This window comes from Oncorhynchus tshawytscha, linkage group LG25 (genome assembly GCF_018296145.1).
Source record: "Oncorhynchus tshawytscha isolate Ot180627B linkage group LG25, Otsh_v2.0, whole genome shotgun sequence".
In the NCBI taxonomy this organism is placed as follows: Eukaryota; Metazoa; Chordata; class Actinopteri; order Salmoniformes; family Salmonidae; genus Oncorhynchus; species Oncorhynchus tshawytscha.
In genome coordinates this window covers 46682598-46699787 of record NC_056453.1, presented here as the reverse complement: position 1 = coordinate 46699787, position 17190 = coordinate 46682598, and the positions used below count along the sequence as shown (strand labels likewise).

The 17190-nt window shown below is 42.9% G+C and overlaps 1 protein-coding gene and 1 long non-coding RNA gene across 11 annotated transcripts in view; one reads left to right on the top strand and one right to left on the bottom strand.

Annotated features, from left to right (window-relative positions):
* The window catches only part of klhdc3 (kelch domain containing 3), a 105836-nt gene extending 94760 nt beyond the window's left edge, over window positions 1-11076 (top strand). For all 8 annotated transcript variants that reach the window (XM_042305808.1, XM_042305802.1, XM_042305807.1 and 5 more), the window contains one exon: window positions 9244-11076. In XM_042305808.1, coding sequence (XP_042161742.1) covers window positions 9244-9310 — 67 coding nt within the window. In that variant the 3' untranslated portion in view covers window positions 9311-11076. The remainder of the gene's footprint in view (window positions 1-9243) is intronic.
* Window positions 11077-12002: 926 nt separating this feature from the next.
* LOC121840750 lies at window positions 12003-12811 on the bottom strand. 3 transcript variants are annotated; one of them, XR_006079883.1, is made up of 4 exons: window positions 12720-12811; window positions 12346-12403; window positions 12227-12255; window positions 12003-12162 (listed from the first exon to the last, which is right to left on the bottom strand). It is a non-coding gene; the product is annotated as an uncharacterized LOC121840750 (long non-coding RNA). The 3 variants fall into 3 exon arrangements; XR_006079881.1 differs by lacking the exon at window positions 12720-12811 and adding an exon at window positions 12581-12698; XR_006079882.1 differs by lacking the exons at window positions 12227-12255; window positions 12720-12811 and adding an exon at window positions 12581-12698.
* Between the last annotated feature and the right edge of the window lie 4379 nt (window positions 12812-17190).

Here is a 17190-nt window from a genome sequence, read left to right as displayed (position 1 = left end):
TGCATGTCAGCTGATACCACTACTACTAATGTTCTGATAATGTTCTGCATGTCAGCTGCTACCACTACGACTAATGTTCTGATAATGTTCTGCATGTCAGTTACTACCACTACAACTAATGTTCTGATAATGTTCTGCGTGTCATCTGCTACCACTACTAATGTTCTGATAATGTCCTGCGTGTCAGCTACCACTACTACTACTAATGTTCTGCATGTCAGCTGCTACCACTACTACTAATGTTCTGATAATGTTCTGCATGTCAGCTGCTACCACTACTCCTAATGTTCTGATAATGTTCTGCATGTCAGCTGCTACCACTACTACTAATGTTCAACATGTCAGCTGCTACCACTACTACTAATGTTTTGATAATTATCTGCATGTCAAGTGCTACCACTACTACTAATGTTCTGATAATGTTCTGCATGTCAGCTGCTACCACTAATGTTCTGATAATGTTCTGCATGTCAGTTGCTACCACTACAACTAATGTTCTGATAATGTTCTGCGTGTCAGCTGCTACCACTACTACTAATGTTCTGATAATGTTCTGTGTCAGCTGCTACCACAACTACTGATGTTCTGCATGTCAGCTGCTACTACTACTACTAATGTTCTGATAATGTTCAACATGTCAGCTGCTACCACTACTACTAATGTTTGAAAATGTGCTGCATGTCAGCTGCTACCACAACTACTGATGTTCTGCATGTCAGCTGCTACCACTACTACTAATGTTCTGATAATGTTCTGCATGTCAGCTGCTACCACTACTCCTAATGTTCTGATAATGTTCTGCATGTCAGCTGCTACCACTACTACTAATGTTCAACATGTCAGCTGCTACCACTACTACTAATGTTTTGATAATTATCTGCATGTCAAGTGCTACCACTACTACTAATGTTCTGATAATGTTCTGCATGTCAGCTGCTACCACTAATGTTCTGATAATGTTCTGCATGTCAGTTGCTACCACTACAACTAATGTTCTGATAATGTTCTGCGTGTCAGCTGCGACCACTACTACTAATGTTCTGATAATGTTCTGCGTGTCAGCTGCTACCACAACTACTGATGTTCTGCATGTCAGCTGCTACTACTACTACTAATGTTCTGATAATGTTCAACATGTCAACTGCTACCACTACTACTAATGTTTGAAAATGTGCTGCATGTCAGCTGCTACCACAACTACTGATGTTCTGCATGTCAGCCGCTACTACTACTACTAATGTTCTGATAATGTTCTGCGTGTCAGCTGCTACCACAACTACTGATGTTCTGCATGTCAGCTGCTACTACTACTACTAATGTTCTGATAATGTTCTGCGTATCAGCTGCTACCACAACTACTGATGTTCTGCATGTCAGCTGCTACTACTACTACTAATGTTCTGATCATGTTCTGCATGTCAGCTGCTACCACAACTACTGATGTTCTGCATTGTCAGCTGCTACTACTACTACTAATGTTCTGATAATGTTCTGTGTGTCAGCTGCTACCACTACAACTAATGTTCTGCATGTCAGCTGCTACCACGACTACTAATGTTTGAAAATGTGCTGCATGTCAGCTGCTACCACAACTCCTAATGTTCTGATAATGTTCTGCATGTCAGCTGCTACCACGACTACTAATGTTTGATAATGTTCTGCATGTCAGCTGCTACCACAACTCCTAATGTTCTGATAATGTTCTGCATGTCAGCTGCTACCACTACTACTAATGTTCTGATAATGTTCTGCATGTCAGCTGCTACCACTACTACTAATGTTCTGATAATGTTCTGCATGTCATCTGCTACCACTACTACTAATGTTCTGTATGTCATCTGCTACCAGTACTACTAATGTTCTGATAATGTTCTACATTTCAGCTGCTACCACTACTACTAATGTTCTGATAATGTTCTGCATGTCATCTTCTACCACTACTACTAATGTTCTGCATGTCAACTGCTACCACTACTACTAATGTTCAACATGCCAGCTGCTACCACTACTACTAATGTTCTGATAATGTTCTGCATGCCAGTTGCTACCACTACAACTAATGTTCTGATAATGTTCTGCGTGTCAGCTGCTACCACTACTACTAATGTTCTGATAATGTTCTGCGTGTCAGCTGCTACCACAACTACTGATGTTCTGCATGTCAGCTGCTACCAGTACTACTAATGTTCTGATAATGTTCTACATTTCAGCTGCTACCACTACTACTAATGTTCTGATAATGTTCTGCATGTCAGCTGCTACCACTACTACTAATGTTCTGATAATGTTCTGCGTGTCAGCTGCTACCACAACTACTGATGTTCTGCATGTCAGCTGCTACCAGTACTACTAATGTTCTGATAATGTTCTACATTTCAGCTGCTACCACTACTACTAATATTTGATAATGTTCTGCATGTCAACTGCTACCACTACTACTAATGTTCAACATGCCAGCTGCTACCACTACTACTAATGTTCTGATAATGTTCTGCATGTCAGCTGCTACCACTACGACTAATGTTCTGATAATGTTCTGCGTGTCAGCTGCTACCACAACTACTGATGTTCTGCATGTCAGCTGCTACCAGTACTACTAATGTTCTGATAATGTTCTACATTTCAGCTGCTACCACTACTACTAATGTTTGATAATGTTCTGCATGTCAGCTGCTACCACAACTCCTAATGTTCTGATAATGTTCTGCATGTCAGCTGCTACCAGTACTACTAATGTTTGATAATGTTCTGCATGTCAGCTGCTACCACAACTCCTAATGTTCTGTTAATGTTCTGCATGTCAGCTGCTACCACGACTACTAATGTTCTGATAATGTTCCGCATGTCAGCTGCTACCGTGACTACTAATGTTTGATAATGTTCTGCATGTCAGCTGCTACCACAACTCCTAATGTTCTGATAATGTTCTGCATGTCAGCTGCTACCACTACTACTAATGTTCTGATAATGTTCTGCATGTCAGCTGCTACCACTACTACTAATGTTCTGATAATGTTCTGCATGTCAGCTGCTACCACTACTACTACTAATGTTCTGCATGTCAGCTGCTACCACTACTACTAATGTTCTGATAATGTTCTGCATATCAGCTGCTACCACTACGACTAATGTTCTGATAATGTTCTGCATGTCAGCTGCTACCACTACAACTAATGTTCTGATAATGTTCTGCGGGTCACTGCTACCACTACTAATGTTCTGATAATGTCCTGCGTGTCAGCTGCTACCACTACTACTACTAATGTTCTGCATGTCAGCTGCTACCACTACTACTAATGTTCTGATAATGTTCTGCATGTCAGCTGCTACCACTAATGTTCTGATAATGTTCTGCATGTCAGTTGCTACCACTACAACTAATGTTCTGATAATGTTCTGCGTGTCAGCTGCTGCCACTACTACTAATGTTCTGATAATGTTCTGCGTGTCAGCTGCTACCACAACTACTGATGTTCTGCATGTCAGCTGCTACCACGACTACTAATGTTCTGATAATGTTCCGCATGTCAGCTGCTACCACGACTACTAATGTTTGATAATGTTCTGCACGTCAGCTGCTACCACAACTCCTAATGTTCTGATAATGTTCTGCATGTCAGCTGCTACCACTACTACTAATGTTCTGATAATGTTCTGCATGTCAGCTGCTACCACTACTACTAATGTTCTGATAATGTTCTACATGTCAGGTACTACCACTACTCCTAATGTTCTGATAATGTTCTGCATGTCAGCTGCTACCACTACTACTAATGTTCAACATGTCAGCTGCTACCACTACTACTAATGTTCTGATAATGTTCTGCATGTCAGCTGCTACCACTACTACTAATGTTCTGATAATGTTCTACATGTCAGCTGCTACCACTACTACTAATGTTCTGATAATGTTCAACATGTCAGCTGCTACCACTACTACTAATGTTCTGATAATGTTCTGCATGTCAGTTGCTACCACTACAACTAATGTTCTGATAATGTTCTGCGTGTCAGCTGCTACCACTACTACTAATGTTCTGATAATGTTCTGCGTGTCATCTGCTTCCACAACTACTGATGTTCTGCATGTCAGCTGCTACTACTACTACTAATGTTCTGATAATGTTCTACATGTCAGCTGCTACCACTACAACTAATGTTCTGATAATGTTCTGATAATGTTCTGCGTGTCAGCTGCTACCACAACTCCTAATGTTCTGATAATGTTCTGCATGTCAGCTGCTACCACGACTACTAATGCTCTACATGTCAGCTGCTACCACTACTACTAATGCTCTACATGTCAGCTGCTACCACTACTACTAATGTTCAACATGTCAGCTGCTACCACTACTACTAATGTTCTGATAATGTTCTGCATGTCAGCTGCTACCACTACTACTAATGTTCTGATAATGTTCTACATGTCAGGTACTACCACTACTCCTAATGTTCTGATAATGTTCTGCATGTCAGCTGCTACCACTACTACTAATGTTCAACATGTCAGCTGCTACCACTACTACTAATGTTCTGATAATGTTCTGCATGTCAGCTGCTACCACTACTACTAATGTTCTGATAATGTTCTGCATGTCAGCTGCTACCACTACTACTAATGTTCTGCATGTCAGCTGCTACCACTACTAATGTTCTGATAATGTTCTGATAATGTTCTGCGTGTCAGCTCCTACCACTACTACTAATGTTCTGATTATGTTCTGCTTTTCACCTGCTACCACAACTACTAATGTTCTGCATGTCAGCTGCTACCACTACTACTAATGTCCTGATAATGTTCTACATGTCATCTGCTACCACTACTACTAATGTTCTGATAATGTTCTACATGTCAGCTGCTACCACTACAACTAATGTTCTGATAATGTTCTACATGTCAGCTGCTACCACTACAACTAATGTTCTGATAATGTTCTACATGTCAGCTGCTACCACTACTACTAATGTTCTGATAATGTTCTGCGTGTCAGCTGCTACCACTACTACTAATGTTCTGATAATGTTCTACATGTCAGCTGCTACCACTACTACTAATGTTCTACATGTCAGCTGCTACCACTACTACTAATGTCCTGATAATGTTCTGCATGTCAGCTGCTACCACTACTACTAATGTTCTGCATGTCAGCTGCTACCACTACCACTAATGTTCTGATAATGTTCTGCATGTCAGCTGCTTCCACTACTACTAATGTTCAACATGTCAGCTGCTACCACTACTACTAATGTTCTGCATGTCAGCTGCTACCACTACTACTAATGTTCTGATAATGTTCTGCGTGTCAGCTGCTACCACTACTACTAATGTTCAACATGTCAGCTGCTACCACTTCTACTAATGTTCTGCATGTCCGGTGCTACCACTACTACTAATGTTCTGATAATGTTCTATATGTCAGCTGCTACCACTACTACTAATGTTCTGGTAATGGTCTGCATGTCAGCTGCTACCACTACTACTAATGTTCTGATAATGTTCTGCGTGTCAGCTGCAAGTACTACTACTAATGTTCTGATAATGTTCTGTGTGTCAGCTGCTAATACTAATGTTCTGATCATGTTCTGTATGTCAGCTGCTACCACTACTACTAATGTTCTGATCATGTTCTGCCTGTCAGCTGCTACCACTACTACTAATGTTCTGATAATGTTCTGCGTGTCAGCTGCTACCACTACTACTAATGTTCTGATAATGTTCTGCATGTCAGCTGCTACCACTACTCCTATTGTTCTGCATGTCAGCTGCTACCACTACTACTAATGTTCTGATAATGTTCTGCCTGTCAACTGCTACCACGACTACTAATGTTCCGATAATGTTCTGTGTGTCAGCTGCTACCACTACTACTAATGCTCTACATGTCAGCTGCTACCACTACTACTAATGTTCTGATAATGTTCTACATGTCATCTGCTACCACTACAACTAATGTTCTGCTTGTCATCTGCTACCACTACTACTAATGTTCTGCATGTCAGCTGCTACCACTTCTACTAATGTTCTGCATGTCAGGTGCTACCACTACTACTAATGTTCTTATAATGTTCTGCGTGTCAGCTGCTACCACTACTACTAATGTTCTGATTATGTTTTGCTTTTCAGCTGCAACTACTACTACTAATGTTCTGATAATGTTCTGCGTGTCAGGTGCTACCACTACTACTAATGTTCTGATAATGTTCTGCGTGTCATCTGCTTCCACAACTACTGATGTTCTGCATGTCAGCTGCTACTACTACTACTAATGTTCTGATAATGTTCTACATGTCAGCTGCTACCACTACAACTAATGTTCTGATAATGTTCTGATAATGTTCTGCGTGTCAGCTGCTACCACAACTCCTTATGTTCTGATAATGTTCTGCATGTCAGCTGCTACCACGACTACTAATGCTCTACATGTCAGCTGCTACCACTACTACTAATGCTCTACATGTCAGCTGCTACCACTACTACTAATGTTCAACATGTCAGCTGCTACCACTACTACTAATGTTCTGATAATGTTCTGCATGTCAGCTGCTACCACTACTACTAATGTTCTGATAATGTTCTACATGTCAGGTACTACCACTACTCCTAATGTTCTGATAATGTTCTGCATGTCAGCTGCTACCACTACTACTAATGTTCAACATGTCAGCTGCTACCACTACTACTAATGTTCTGATAATGTTCTGCATGTCAGCTGCTACCACTACTACTAATGTTCTGATAATGTTCTGCATGTCAGCTGCTACCACTACTACTAATGTTCTGATTATGTTCTGCTTTTCACCTGCTACCACAACTACTAATGTTCTGCATGTCAGCTGCTACCACTACTACTAATGTCCTGATAATGTTCTACATGTCATCTGCTACCACTACTACTAATGTTCTGATAATGTTCTACATGTCAGCTGCTACCACTACAACTAATGTTCTGATAATGTTCTACATGTCAGCTGCTACCACTACAACTAATGTTCTGATAATGTTCTACATGTCAGCTGCTACCACTACTACTAATGTTCTGATAATGTTCTGCGTGTCAGCTGCTACCACTACTACTAATGTTCTGATAATGTTCTACATGTCAGCTGCTACCACTACTACTAATGTTCTACATGTCAGCTGCTACCACTACTACTAATGTTCTGATCATGTTCTGCCTGTCAGCTGCTACCACTACTACTAATGTTCTGATCATGTTCTGCCTGTCAGCTGCTACCACTACTACTAATGTTCTGATCATGTTCTGCCTGTCAGCTGCTACCACTACTACTAATGTTCTGATAATGTTCTGCGTGTCAGCTCCTACCACTACTACTAATGTTCTGATTATGTTCTGCTTTTCACCTGCTACCACAACTACTAATGTTCTGCATGTCAGCTGCTACCACTACTACTAATGTCCTGATAATGTTCTGCTTTTCAGCTGCTACCACTACTACTAATGTTCTGATAATGTTCTACATGTCATCTGCTACCACTACTACTAATGTTCTGATTATGTTCTGCTTTTCAGCTGCTACCACTACTACTAATGTTCTGATAATGTTCTGTATGTCAGCTGCTACCACTACTACTAATGTTCTGCATGTCATCTGCTACCACTACTACTAATGTCTTGATAATGTTCTGCATGTCAGCTGCTACCACTACTACTAATGTCCTGATAATGTTCTACATGTCATCTGCTACCACTACAACTAATGTTCTGATAATGTTCTTATAATGTCCTGCTTGTCAGCTACTACCACTTCTATTAATGTTTTGCCTGTCAGCTGCTACCACTTCTACTCATGTTCTGATAATGTTCTGCATGTCAGCTGCTACCACTACTACTAATGTTCTGCATGTCAGCTGCTACCACTTCTACTAATGTTCTGATAATGTTCTGCATGTCAGCTGCTACCACTTCTACTAATGTTCTGATAATGTTCTGCATGTCAGCTGCTACCACTACTACTAATGTTCTGCATGTCAGCTGCTACCACTTCTACTAATGTTCTGATAATGTTCTGCATGTCAGCTGCTACCACTACTACTAATGTTCCGATAATGTTCTACATGTCAGCTGCTACCACTACTACTAATGTTCTAATCTCCCCCTGTGACCCTCAGTCCCTCTAGTCTCCATCAGTCTCCCTCTCTATCCCTCAGCCCCTTTAGTCTCCATCATTCTCCCTCTGTGACCCTCAACCCTTCTAGTCTCTATCAGTCACCCTCCCTGGCCCTTAGCCCCCTTGATGGCCAGGGAGGGACACTACGTCTCCATCAGCGTACCTCCCTGGCCCTCAGCCCCTCTGGTATCGTATTCGTCATCAGCCTGCTCTCTGCTTCTCATGTTTCAACCTCCTACCCTGGTCCTAACCATCAGCCTAAAGCTCTCCCACCCTGGTCCTTACCATCAGCCATACAGCAGGACCATAAGCCTAAAACACTCCCTTTCTTGTCCTAACCCTCAGCCTGAAGAACTCCCTCGCTGGTCCTAACCCTCAGCCTATAGAACTCCCTCCGTGGTCCTAACCCTCAGCCTATAGAACTCCCTCCCTGATCTTAACCCTCAGTCTATAGAACTCCCTCCCTGGTCCTAACCCTCAGCCTATTGAACTCCCTCCCTGGTCCTAACCCTCAGCCTATTGAACTCCCTCCCTGGTCCTAACCCTCAGCCTATTGAACTCCCTCCCTGGTCCTAACCCTCAGGCTATAGAACTCCCTCCCTGGTCCTAACCCTCAGCCTATAGAACACCCTCCCTGGTCCTAACCCTCAGCCTATAGAACTCCCTCTCTGGTCCTAACCCTCAGCCTATAGAACTCCCTCCCTGGTCCTAACCCTCAGCCTATAGAACTCCCTCCCTGGTCCTAACCCTCAGCCCATAGAACTCCCTCCCTGGTCCTAACCCTCAGCCTATAGAACTCCCTCCCTGGTCCTAACCCTCAGCCTATAGAACTCCCTCCCTGGTCCTAACCCTCAGCCTATAGAACTCCCTCCCTGGTCCTAACCCTCAGCCCATAGAACTCCCTCCCTGGTCCTAACCCTCAGCCCATAGAACTCCCTCCCTGGTCCTAACCCTCAGCCCATAGAACTCCCTCCCTGGTCCTAACCCTCAGCCCATAGAACTCCCTCCCTGGTCCTAACCCTCAGCCCATAGAACTACCTTGCTGGTCCTAACCCTCAGTCCCACAGCAGGACACTCAGCCTGTGTCTCTAACGGTCACTGTCTCTTTTTTAGGTGGGAGCTGAACGCCATGACCACCAACAGTAACATCAGCAGACCTATCTTCTCCTCTCATGGCTAAACTGACCCAGAACCCCAGGGCTGAACTGACCTCAAAACTACCAGAACACCAGGGCTGAACTGACCCAGAGCTACCACAGTATCAGAACACCAGGGCTGAACTGACCCAGAGCTAGCTGGCTGTCATAGTACCAGAAGATGATCCACCATCTGAGCTGGCCTTTGACGCTACTAGAACCTGGCAGAGAACCCTACGGTCCGGCCTTAACCAACTGCACTTAGCTCCAGCAGTATCAGGGCTGACTCCACCAGAACCTTAACGCTCTGAAGACCTGTCAGTAAAACCATGTTTCTGGTTGTCCTAGGTCTGGTTCTCTACCTGCCAGGGCTGTTTGAATCTACTGGACCTGAAGACCTGGAGGCTGTCTGCCTGTCTGTTTTTACAGTAACATTTTGATCTGGTCTGAATTGGAGTTTTCTTCCTTGGTTTGTCTATCTATCGCTCTCTCTCTCTCTCACGCTTCTCTTGTTGTCCCCCCTGGACACTATCAGGATGGGGTGAATGGTGCATTAGTATCTGGGTTTGTGTTGCTCTCTTTCTCTTTCTCAATTTCTCAAAGCAGAACATATTCTTCACTCAACACTGATTTCTCTTTCTTGAAAGAGTTGCAGAAGTGAATGCTGACATTTTGACATTTGGTTTTCTCTGCTCCGTACTCTCTCCTGACTGATCAAATGTCTGTGATGATTACCATATATTTAAAGGGGCACCCCTCCACCATTGGTTTTGTTTAACAGCTCATCAGGGAAGGGACAGAAGTTCTGAACTCCAAATGTCCTGAGTGGATAACTAACCTCTCTTCTCTCTGTGGAGGTGAAATACGTGTCATCCCACTGTACCAGCTGAGAGAATGCCTCTAGAATGCATCCGTCACAGCCAACCACCGTAGAACCCCATACGGCTGTGCTGCTCACTGCTTACAGCTGACTCTAGAAGTTAGAATAAGCTTAACAAAGTTAAAAGTTCCATTCATCTCCTGGTTAGTCTTTAACTGTCACTCGTGCAACAGGTGAAGATTTTGGACCCACCACATGGAGCCTGCCTGTTGAACAAACCTAGAATACAATATTGGGTGTAGAGGACAGAACTATAGTACTATTCTATATTACTACTAGGGTACTACAGCACTATACTGCTACTAGGATACTATACTACTGGGTACTATAGTAATATACTACTGCTATACTACTAGGGTACTGTAGTATTAGGCTACTATAGTACTTTACTACTACTACTACACTGCTAGGGTACTATAGTACTATACTACTACTATACTACTAGGGTGCTATAGTACTATACTACTAGGGTACTATAATACTACTGTGGTATACTGTTACACTACTGGGGTACTATAGTATTATACTACTGGAGTACCCTAGTAGTACAGTAGTAGTGTAGTACTACAGTATCCTAGGAGTAGTATAGAATGATAGTACCCTAGTAGTACAGGGTACTGTAGTAATATACTGCTGTAGTACTAGGGTACTGTACTACTGTACTACTAGTATACTATACTACTTCAACACTAGGATACTATCGTACTATACTAGAAACACCTGTCCTACACCTTCCTGGCATTAGCCATCTATTTTAGCCCAGGCAGAAGAACAGCTATTTAATTAACCTCTAGGTGCTTCCCTGCTGATCAACATGCATACCTTCAGCCCCTGCTGATCAACATGCATACCTTCAGCCCCTGCTGATCCACATGCATACCTTCAGCCCCTGCTGATCCACATGCATACCTTCAGCCCCTGCTGATCAACATGCATACCTTCAGCCCTGCTGATCAACATGCATACCTTCAGCCCCTGCTGATCAACATGCATACCTTCAGCCCCTACTGATCAACATGCATACCTTCAGCCCCTACTGATCAACATGCATACCTTCAGCCCCTACTGATCAACATGCATACCTTCAGCCCCTACTGATCAACATGCATACCTTCAGCCCCTGCTGATCAACATGCATACCTTCAGCCCCTACTGATCAACATGCATACCTTCAGCCCCTACTGATCAACATGCATACCTTCAGATCAACCCCAGCCCCTACTGATCAACATGCATACCTTCAGCCCCTACTGATCAACATGCATACCTTCAGCCCCTACTGATCAACATGCATACCTTCAGCCCCTACTGATCAACATGCATACCTTCAGCCCCTACTGATCAACATGCATACCTTCAGCCCCTGCTGATCAACATGCATACCTTCAGCCCCTACTGATCAACATGCATACCTTCAGCCCCTACTGATCAACATGCATACCTTCAGCCCCTGCTGATCAACATGCATACCTTCAGCCCCTACTGATCAACATGCATACCTTCAGCCCCTACTGATCAACATGCATACCTTCAGCCCCTACTGATCAACATGCATACCTTCAGCCCCTACTGATCAACATGCATACCTTCAGCCCCTACTGATCAACATGCATACCTTCAGCCCCTACTGATCAACATGCATATCAGCCCCTACTGATCAACATGCATACCTTCAGCCCCTACTGATCAACATGCATACCTTCTGATCAACATGCATACCTTCAGCCCCTACTGATCAACATGCATACCTTCAGCCCCTGCTGATCAACATGCATACCTTCAGCCCCTACTGATCAACATGCATACCTTCAGCCCCTACTGATCAACATGCATACCTTCAGCCCCTCACTGATCAACATGCATACCTTCAGCTTCAGCCCCTACTGATCAACATGCATACCTTCAGCCCCTACTGATCAACATGCATACCTTCAGCCCCTACTGATCAACATGCATACCTTCAGCCCCTACTGATCAACATGCATACCTTCAGCCCCTACTGATCAACATGCATACCTTCAGCCCCTACTGCCCCTACTGATCAACATGCATACCTTCAGCCCCCTGATCAACTGCATACCTTCAGCCCCTACTGATCAACATGCATACCTTCAGCCCCTACAACATGCATACCTTCAGCCCCTACTGATCAACATTACCTTAGCCCCTACTTCATGTTCTACTGATCAACATGCATACCTTCAGCCCCTACTGATCAACATGCATACCTTCAGCCCCTACTGATCAACATGCATACCTTCAGGTTCAGCCACTGATCAACATGCAAATGGCTGATCAACATGCATACCTTCAGCCCCTAGGATCAACATGCATATGCTGATCAACATGCATACCTTCAGCCCCTACTGATCAACATGCATAAGCCCCTACTGATCAACATGCATACCTTCAGCCCCTTGATCAACATGCATACCTTCAGCCCCTACTGATCAACATGCATACCTTCAGCCCCTACTGATCAACATGCATACCTTCAGCCCCTACTGATCAACATGCATACCTTCAGCCCCTACTGATCAACATGCATACCTTCAGCCCCTACTGCAGCATACCTTCAGCCCCTACTGATCAACATGCATACCTTCAGCCCCTACTGATCAACATGCATACCTTCAGCCCCTACTGATCAACATGCATACCTTCAGCCCCCTGATCAACATGCATACCTTCATGCATACCTTCAGCCCCCTGATCAACATGCCTGATCAACATGCATACCTTCAGCCCCTACTGATCAACATGCATACCTTCAGCCCCCTGATCAACATGCATACCTTCAGCCCCTACTGATCAACATGCATACCTTCAGCCCCTACTGATCAACATGCATACCTTCAGCCCCTACTGATCAACATGCATACCTTCAGCCCCTGCCCAAAGCCAAGGAGGTGGGATATTGTATTATGTTCCTGTTTATTTTTCTGTGCCAAATATAGTTAGGTTTCATGCTAACCCAAATGGCCAATGGATGAGGACTAATGCAAGAGTAGAAATGTACTGCAGATATACAAAAACAGAGAGTTGAGCTGGGGCAGGTCACCCTCCACCCTACCTGACCACCCTCTACCCTACCTGACCACCCTCTACCCTACCTGACCACCCTCTACCCTACCTGACCACCCTCTACCCTACCTGACCACCCTCTACCCTACCTGACCACCCTCACCCTACCTGACCACCCTCCACCCTACCTACCTGACCACCCTCCACCCTACCTGACCACCCTCCACCCTACCTGACCACCCTCCACCCTACCTGACCACCCTATACCCTACCTGACCACCCTCCACCCTACCTGACCACCCTCCACCCTACCTGACACCCTCCACCCTACCTGACCACCCTCTACCCTACCTGACCACCCTCTACCCTACCTGACCACCCTCCACCCTACCTGACCACCCTCTACCCTACCTGACCACCCTCTACCCTACCTGACCACCCTCCAGGAAGGGCTGATTTAAAAACAACACCTCCAAAAACAATATACAATACAGATGTAGACAAAGGTTCGTTTAAACAGATAACAAAACCTACTAATTATGAATGTATAAATTAATCAGTAATCATTAAACAATTAAATACATATTTTTGTTTTGTTTAAATGTGAGAATTGGGCTATATGGAAGGGGTTACTGAGTAGTTTGGTTCATCAAGCTGACCTCCAGTCTTCACTTGAAGTTATTGAGGGATGATGATGTTTTGGCAATGTGAAGATAAGAATTCCAGAGGACCTCTGTATCTGATAGAGAATTGATTAAATGAGGTGTGACAGTGAGGAGGGTGAACATTATATAGATTAATTTTATAATGAACCTGGAAGAATCCATTGAAGGGTTTAGGTCAACTGTCTTGGAGGTTTGAGTATATGTAGATGAAAGTGCATAATTGGTGTACATTAATGTTGTAAATAGACAAGATATTGAGTTTCTTAAACAAAGCTGCAGATGGAGCCAGGTAATTAGAGTAAGTGTCTAGTCATGCACATTTCTTTTGTATGAGTAATTTGTGTAGGTAGAAGGCATATCTACTGGCCCAGACAATATTACAGTAAATGAGATCTGGGTAACTGAAGCTCCAGTATAGAGATCTGGGTAACTGAAGCTCCAGTATAGAGATCTGGGTAACTGAAGCTCCAGTATAGAGATCTGGGTAACTGAAGCTCCAGTATAGAGATCTGGGTAACTGAAGCTCCAGTATAGAGATCTGGGTAACTGAAGCTCCAGTATAGAGATCTGGGTAACTGAAGCTCCAGTATAGAGATCTGGGTAACTGAAGCTCCAGTATAGAGATCTGGGTAACTGAAGCTCCAGTATATCAAATCAAATCAAATTTTATTTGTCACATCATGGTTAGCAGATGTTAATGCGAGTGTAGCGAAATGCTTGTGCTTCAGTTCCGACAATGCAGTAATAAGAACAAGTAATCTAACTAACAATTCCAAAAAAACTACTGTCTTATACACAGTGTAAGGGGATAAAGAATATGTACATAATGATATATGAATGAGTGATGGTACAGAGCAGCATAGGCAAGATACAGTAGATGATAGAGTACAGTATATACATATGAGATAAGTATAAACCAAGTGGCATAGTTAAAGTGGCTAGTGATACATGTATTACATAAGGATGCAGTCGATGATATAGAGTACAGTATCAACGTATGCATATGAGATGAACAATGTAGGGTAAGTAACATTATATAAGGTAGCATTGTTTAAAGTGGCTATTTACATCATTTCCCATCAATTCCCATGATTAAAGTGGCTGGAGTAGAGTCAGTGTCATTGACAGTGTGTTGGCAGTAGCCACTCAATGTTAGTGGTGGCTGTTTAACAGTCTGATGGCCTTGAGATAGAAGCTGTTTTTCAGTCTCTCGGTCCCAGCTTTGATGCACCTGTACTGACCTCGCCTTCTGGATGACAGCGGGGTGAACAGGCAGTGGCTCGGGTGGTTGATGTCCTTGATGATCTTTATGGCCTTCCTGTAGCATCGGGTGGTGTAGGTGTCCTGGAGGGCAGGTAGTTTGCCCCGGTGATGCGTTGTGCCGCCCCGGTGATGCGTTGTGCGAGAGATCTGGGTAACTGAAGCTCCAGTATAGAGATCTGGGTAACTGAAGCTCCAGTATAGAGATCTGGGTAACTGAAGCTCCAGTATAGAGATCTGGGTAACTGAAGCTCCAGTATAGAGATCTGGGTAACTGAAGCTCCAGTATAGAGATCTGGGTAACTGAAGCTCCAGTATAGAGATCTGGGTAACTGAAGCTCCAGTATAGAGATCTGGGTAACTGAAGCTCCAGTATAGTTAGGAAGCCTGATGAACCAAACCACTCATCTATCTGATATCAACACATTTCATCACTTTACTGCAGACTGAATGGGATCTTTCCAGGGTAACTTGTCATCTATTAAAACTCCCTGGAATCTACTGGATGTGACTTGTTCCGTTTCATTCACACCAATTGAGATTCTGGCTCTTTAACAATATTTCTTATTCTTACTATTGAATACAATAACATAGGATTTTGTTTTATTTAAAGATTAATTGTGTATTTGGAACCATTCAGAAAATTTGGCAATGCCTGTGTTAGCTTAATTAATTAGTGAATCAAAAGTATTGTGTTATAAAATCTAATTGATGTCATCAGCAAAGAGAATGAGAAGTACAGTAGAAGACAAAGCAGTAAGGTTATTGATATAGATTAGAATGGATTGGTAGAAGACACGGTAACAAGGTTATTGATATAGATTCGAATGGATTGGTAGAAGACACAGCAACAAGGTTATTGATATAGATTAGAATGGATTGGTAGAAGACACAGCAACAAGGTTATTGATATAGATTAGAATGGATTGGTAGAAGACACAGCAACAAGGTTATTGATATAGATTAGTGTTATGGTAGAAGACACAGTAACAAGGTTATTGATATAGTTTAGTATGTAATGGTAGAAGACACAGCAACAAGGTTATTGAAATAGATTAGTATGGATTGGTAGAAGACACAGTAACAAGGTTATTGATATAGATTAGTATGGAATGGTAGAAGACACAGCAACAAGGTTATTGATATAGATTAGTATGGTAGAAGACCCAGCAGTAAGGTTATTGATATAGATTAGTATGGATTGGTAGAAGACAGCAACAAGGATATAGATTAGTATGGAATGGTAGAAGACACAGTAACAAGGTATTGATATAGATTTGTATGTTATGGTAGAAGACACAGCAACAAGGTTATTGATATAGATTATGTTATGGTAGAAGACACAGCAACAAGGTTATTGATATAGATTAGTATGGTAGAAGACACAGTAACAAGGTTATTGTTATAGATTAGTATGGTAGAAGACTCAGCAGTAAGGTTATTGATATAGATTAGTATGGTAGAAGACTCAGCAGTAAGGTTATTGATATAGAGTTGAAGTCTGAAGTTTACATACACTTAGGTTGTAGTCATTAAAACTCATTTTTCAACCACTCCACACATTTCTTGTTAACAAACTATGGTTTTGGCAAGTCGGTTAGATCTACTTTGTGCGTGACACAGGTCAATTTTCCAACAATTGATTACAGACAGATTATTTCACTTATAATTCACTGTATCACAATTCCAGTGGGTCAGAAGTTAACATACACTAAGTTGACTGCCTTAAACAGCTTGTAAAATTCCAGAAAATGATGTCATGGCTTCAGAAGCTTCTGATGGGCTAATTGACATAATTTGAGTCAATTGGAGGTGTACCTGTGGATATATTTCAAGGCCTACCTTCAAACTCAGTGCCTCTTTGCTTGACATTGGAAAATCAACAGAAATCAGACAAGACCTCAGAAAAATATTTGAGACCTTCAAAAGCCTGGTTCGTCCTTGGGAGAAATTTCCAAACGCCTGAAGGTACCACGTTCATCTGTACAAACAATAGTACGCAAGTATAAACACCATGGGACCACGCTCCAAAACCGCCGTAAAATAGCCAGATTACGGTTTGCAACTGCACATGGGGACAAAGATGGTTCTTTTT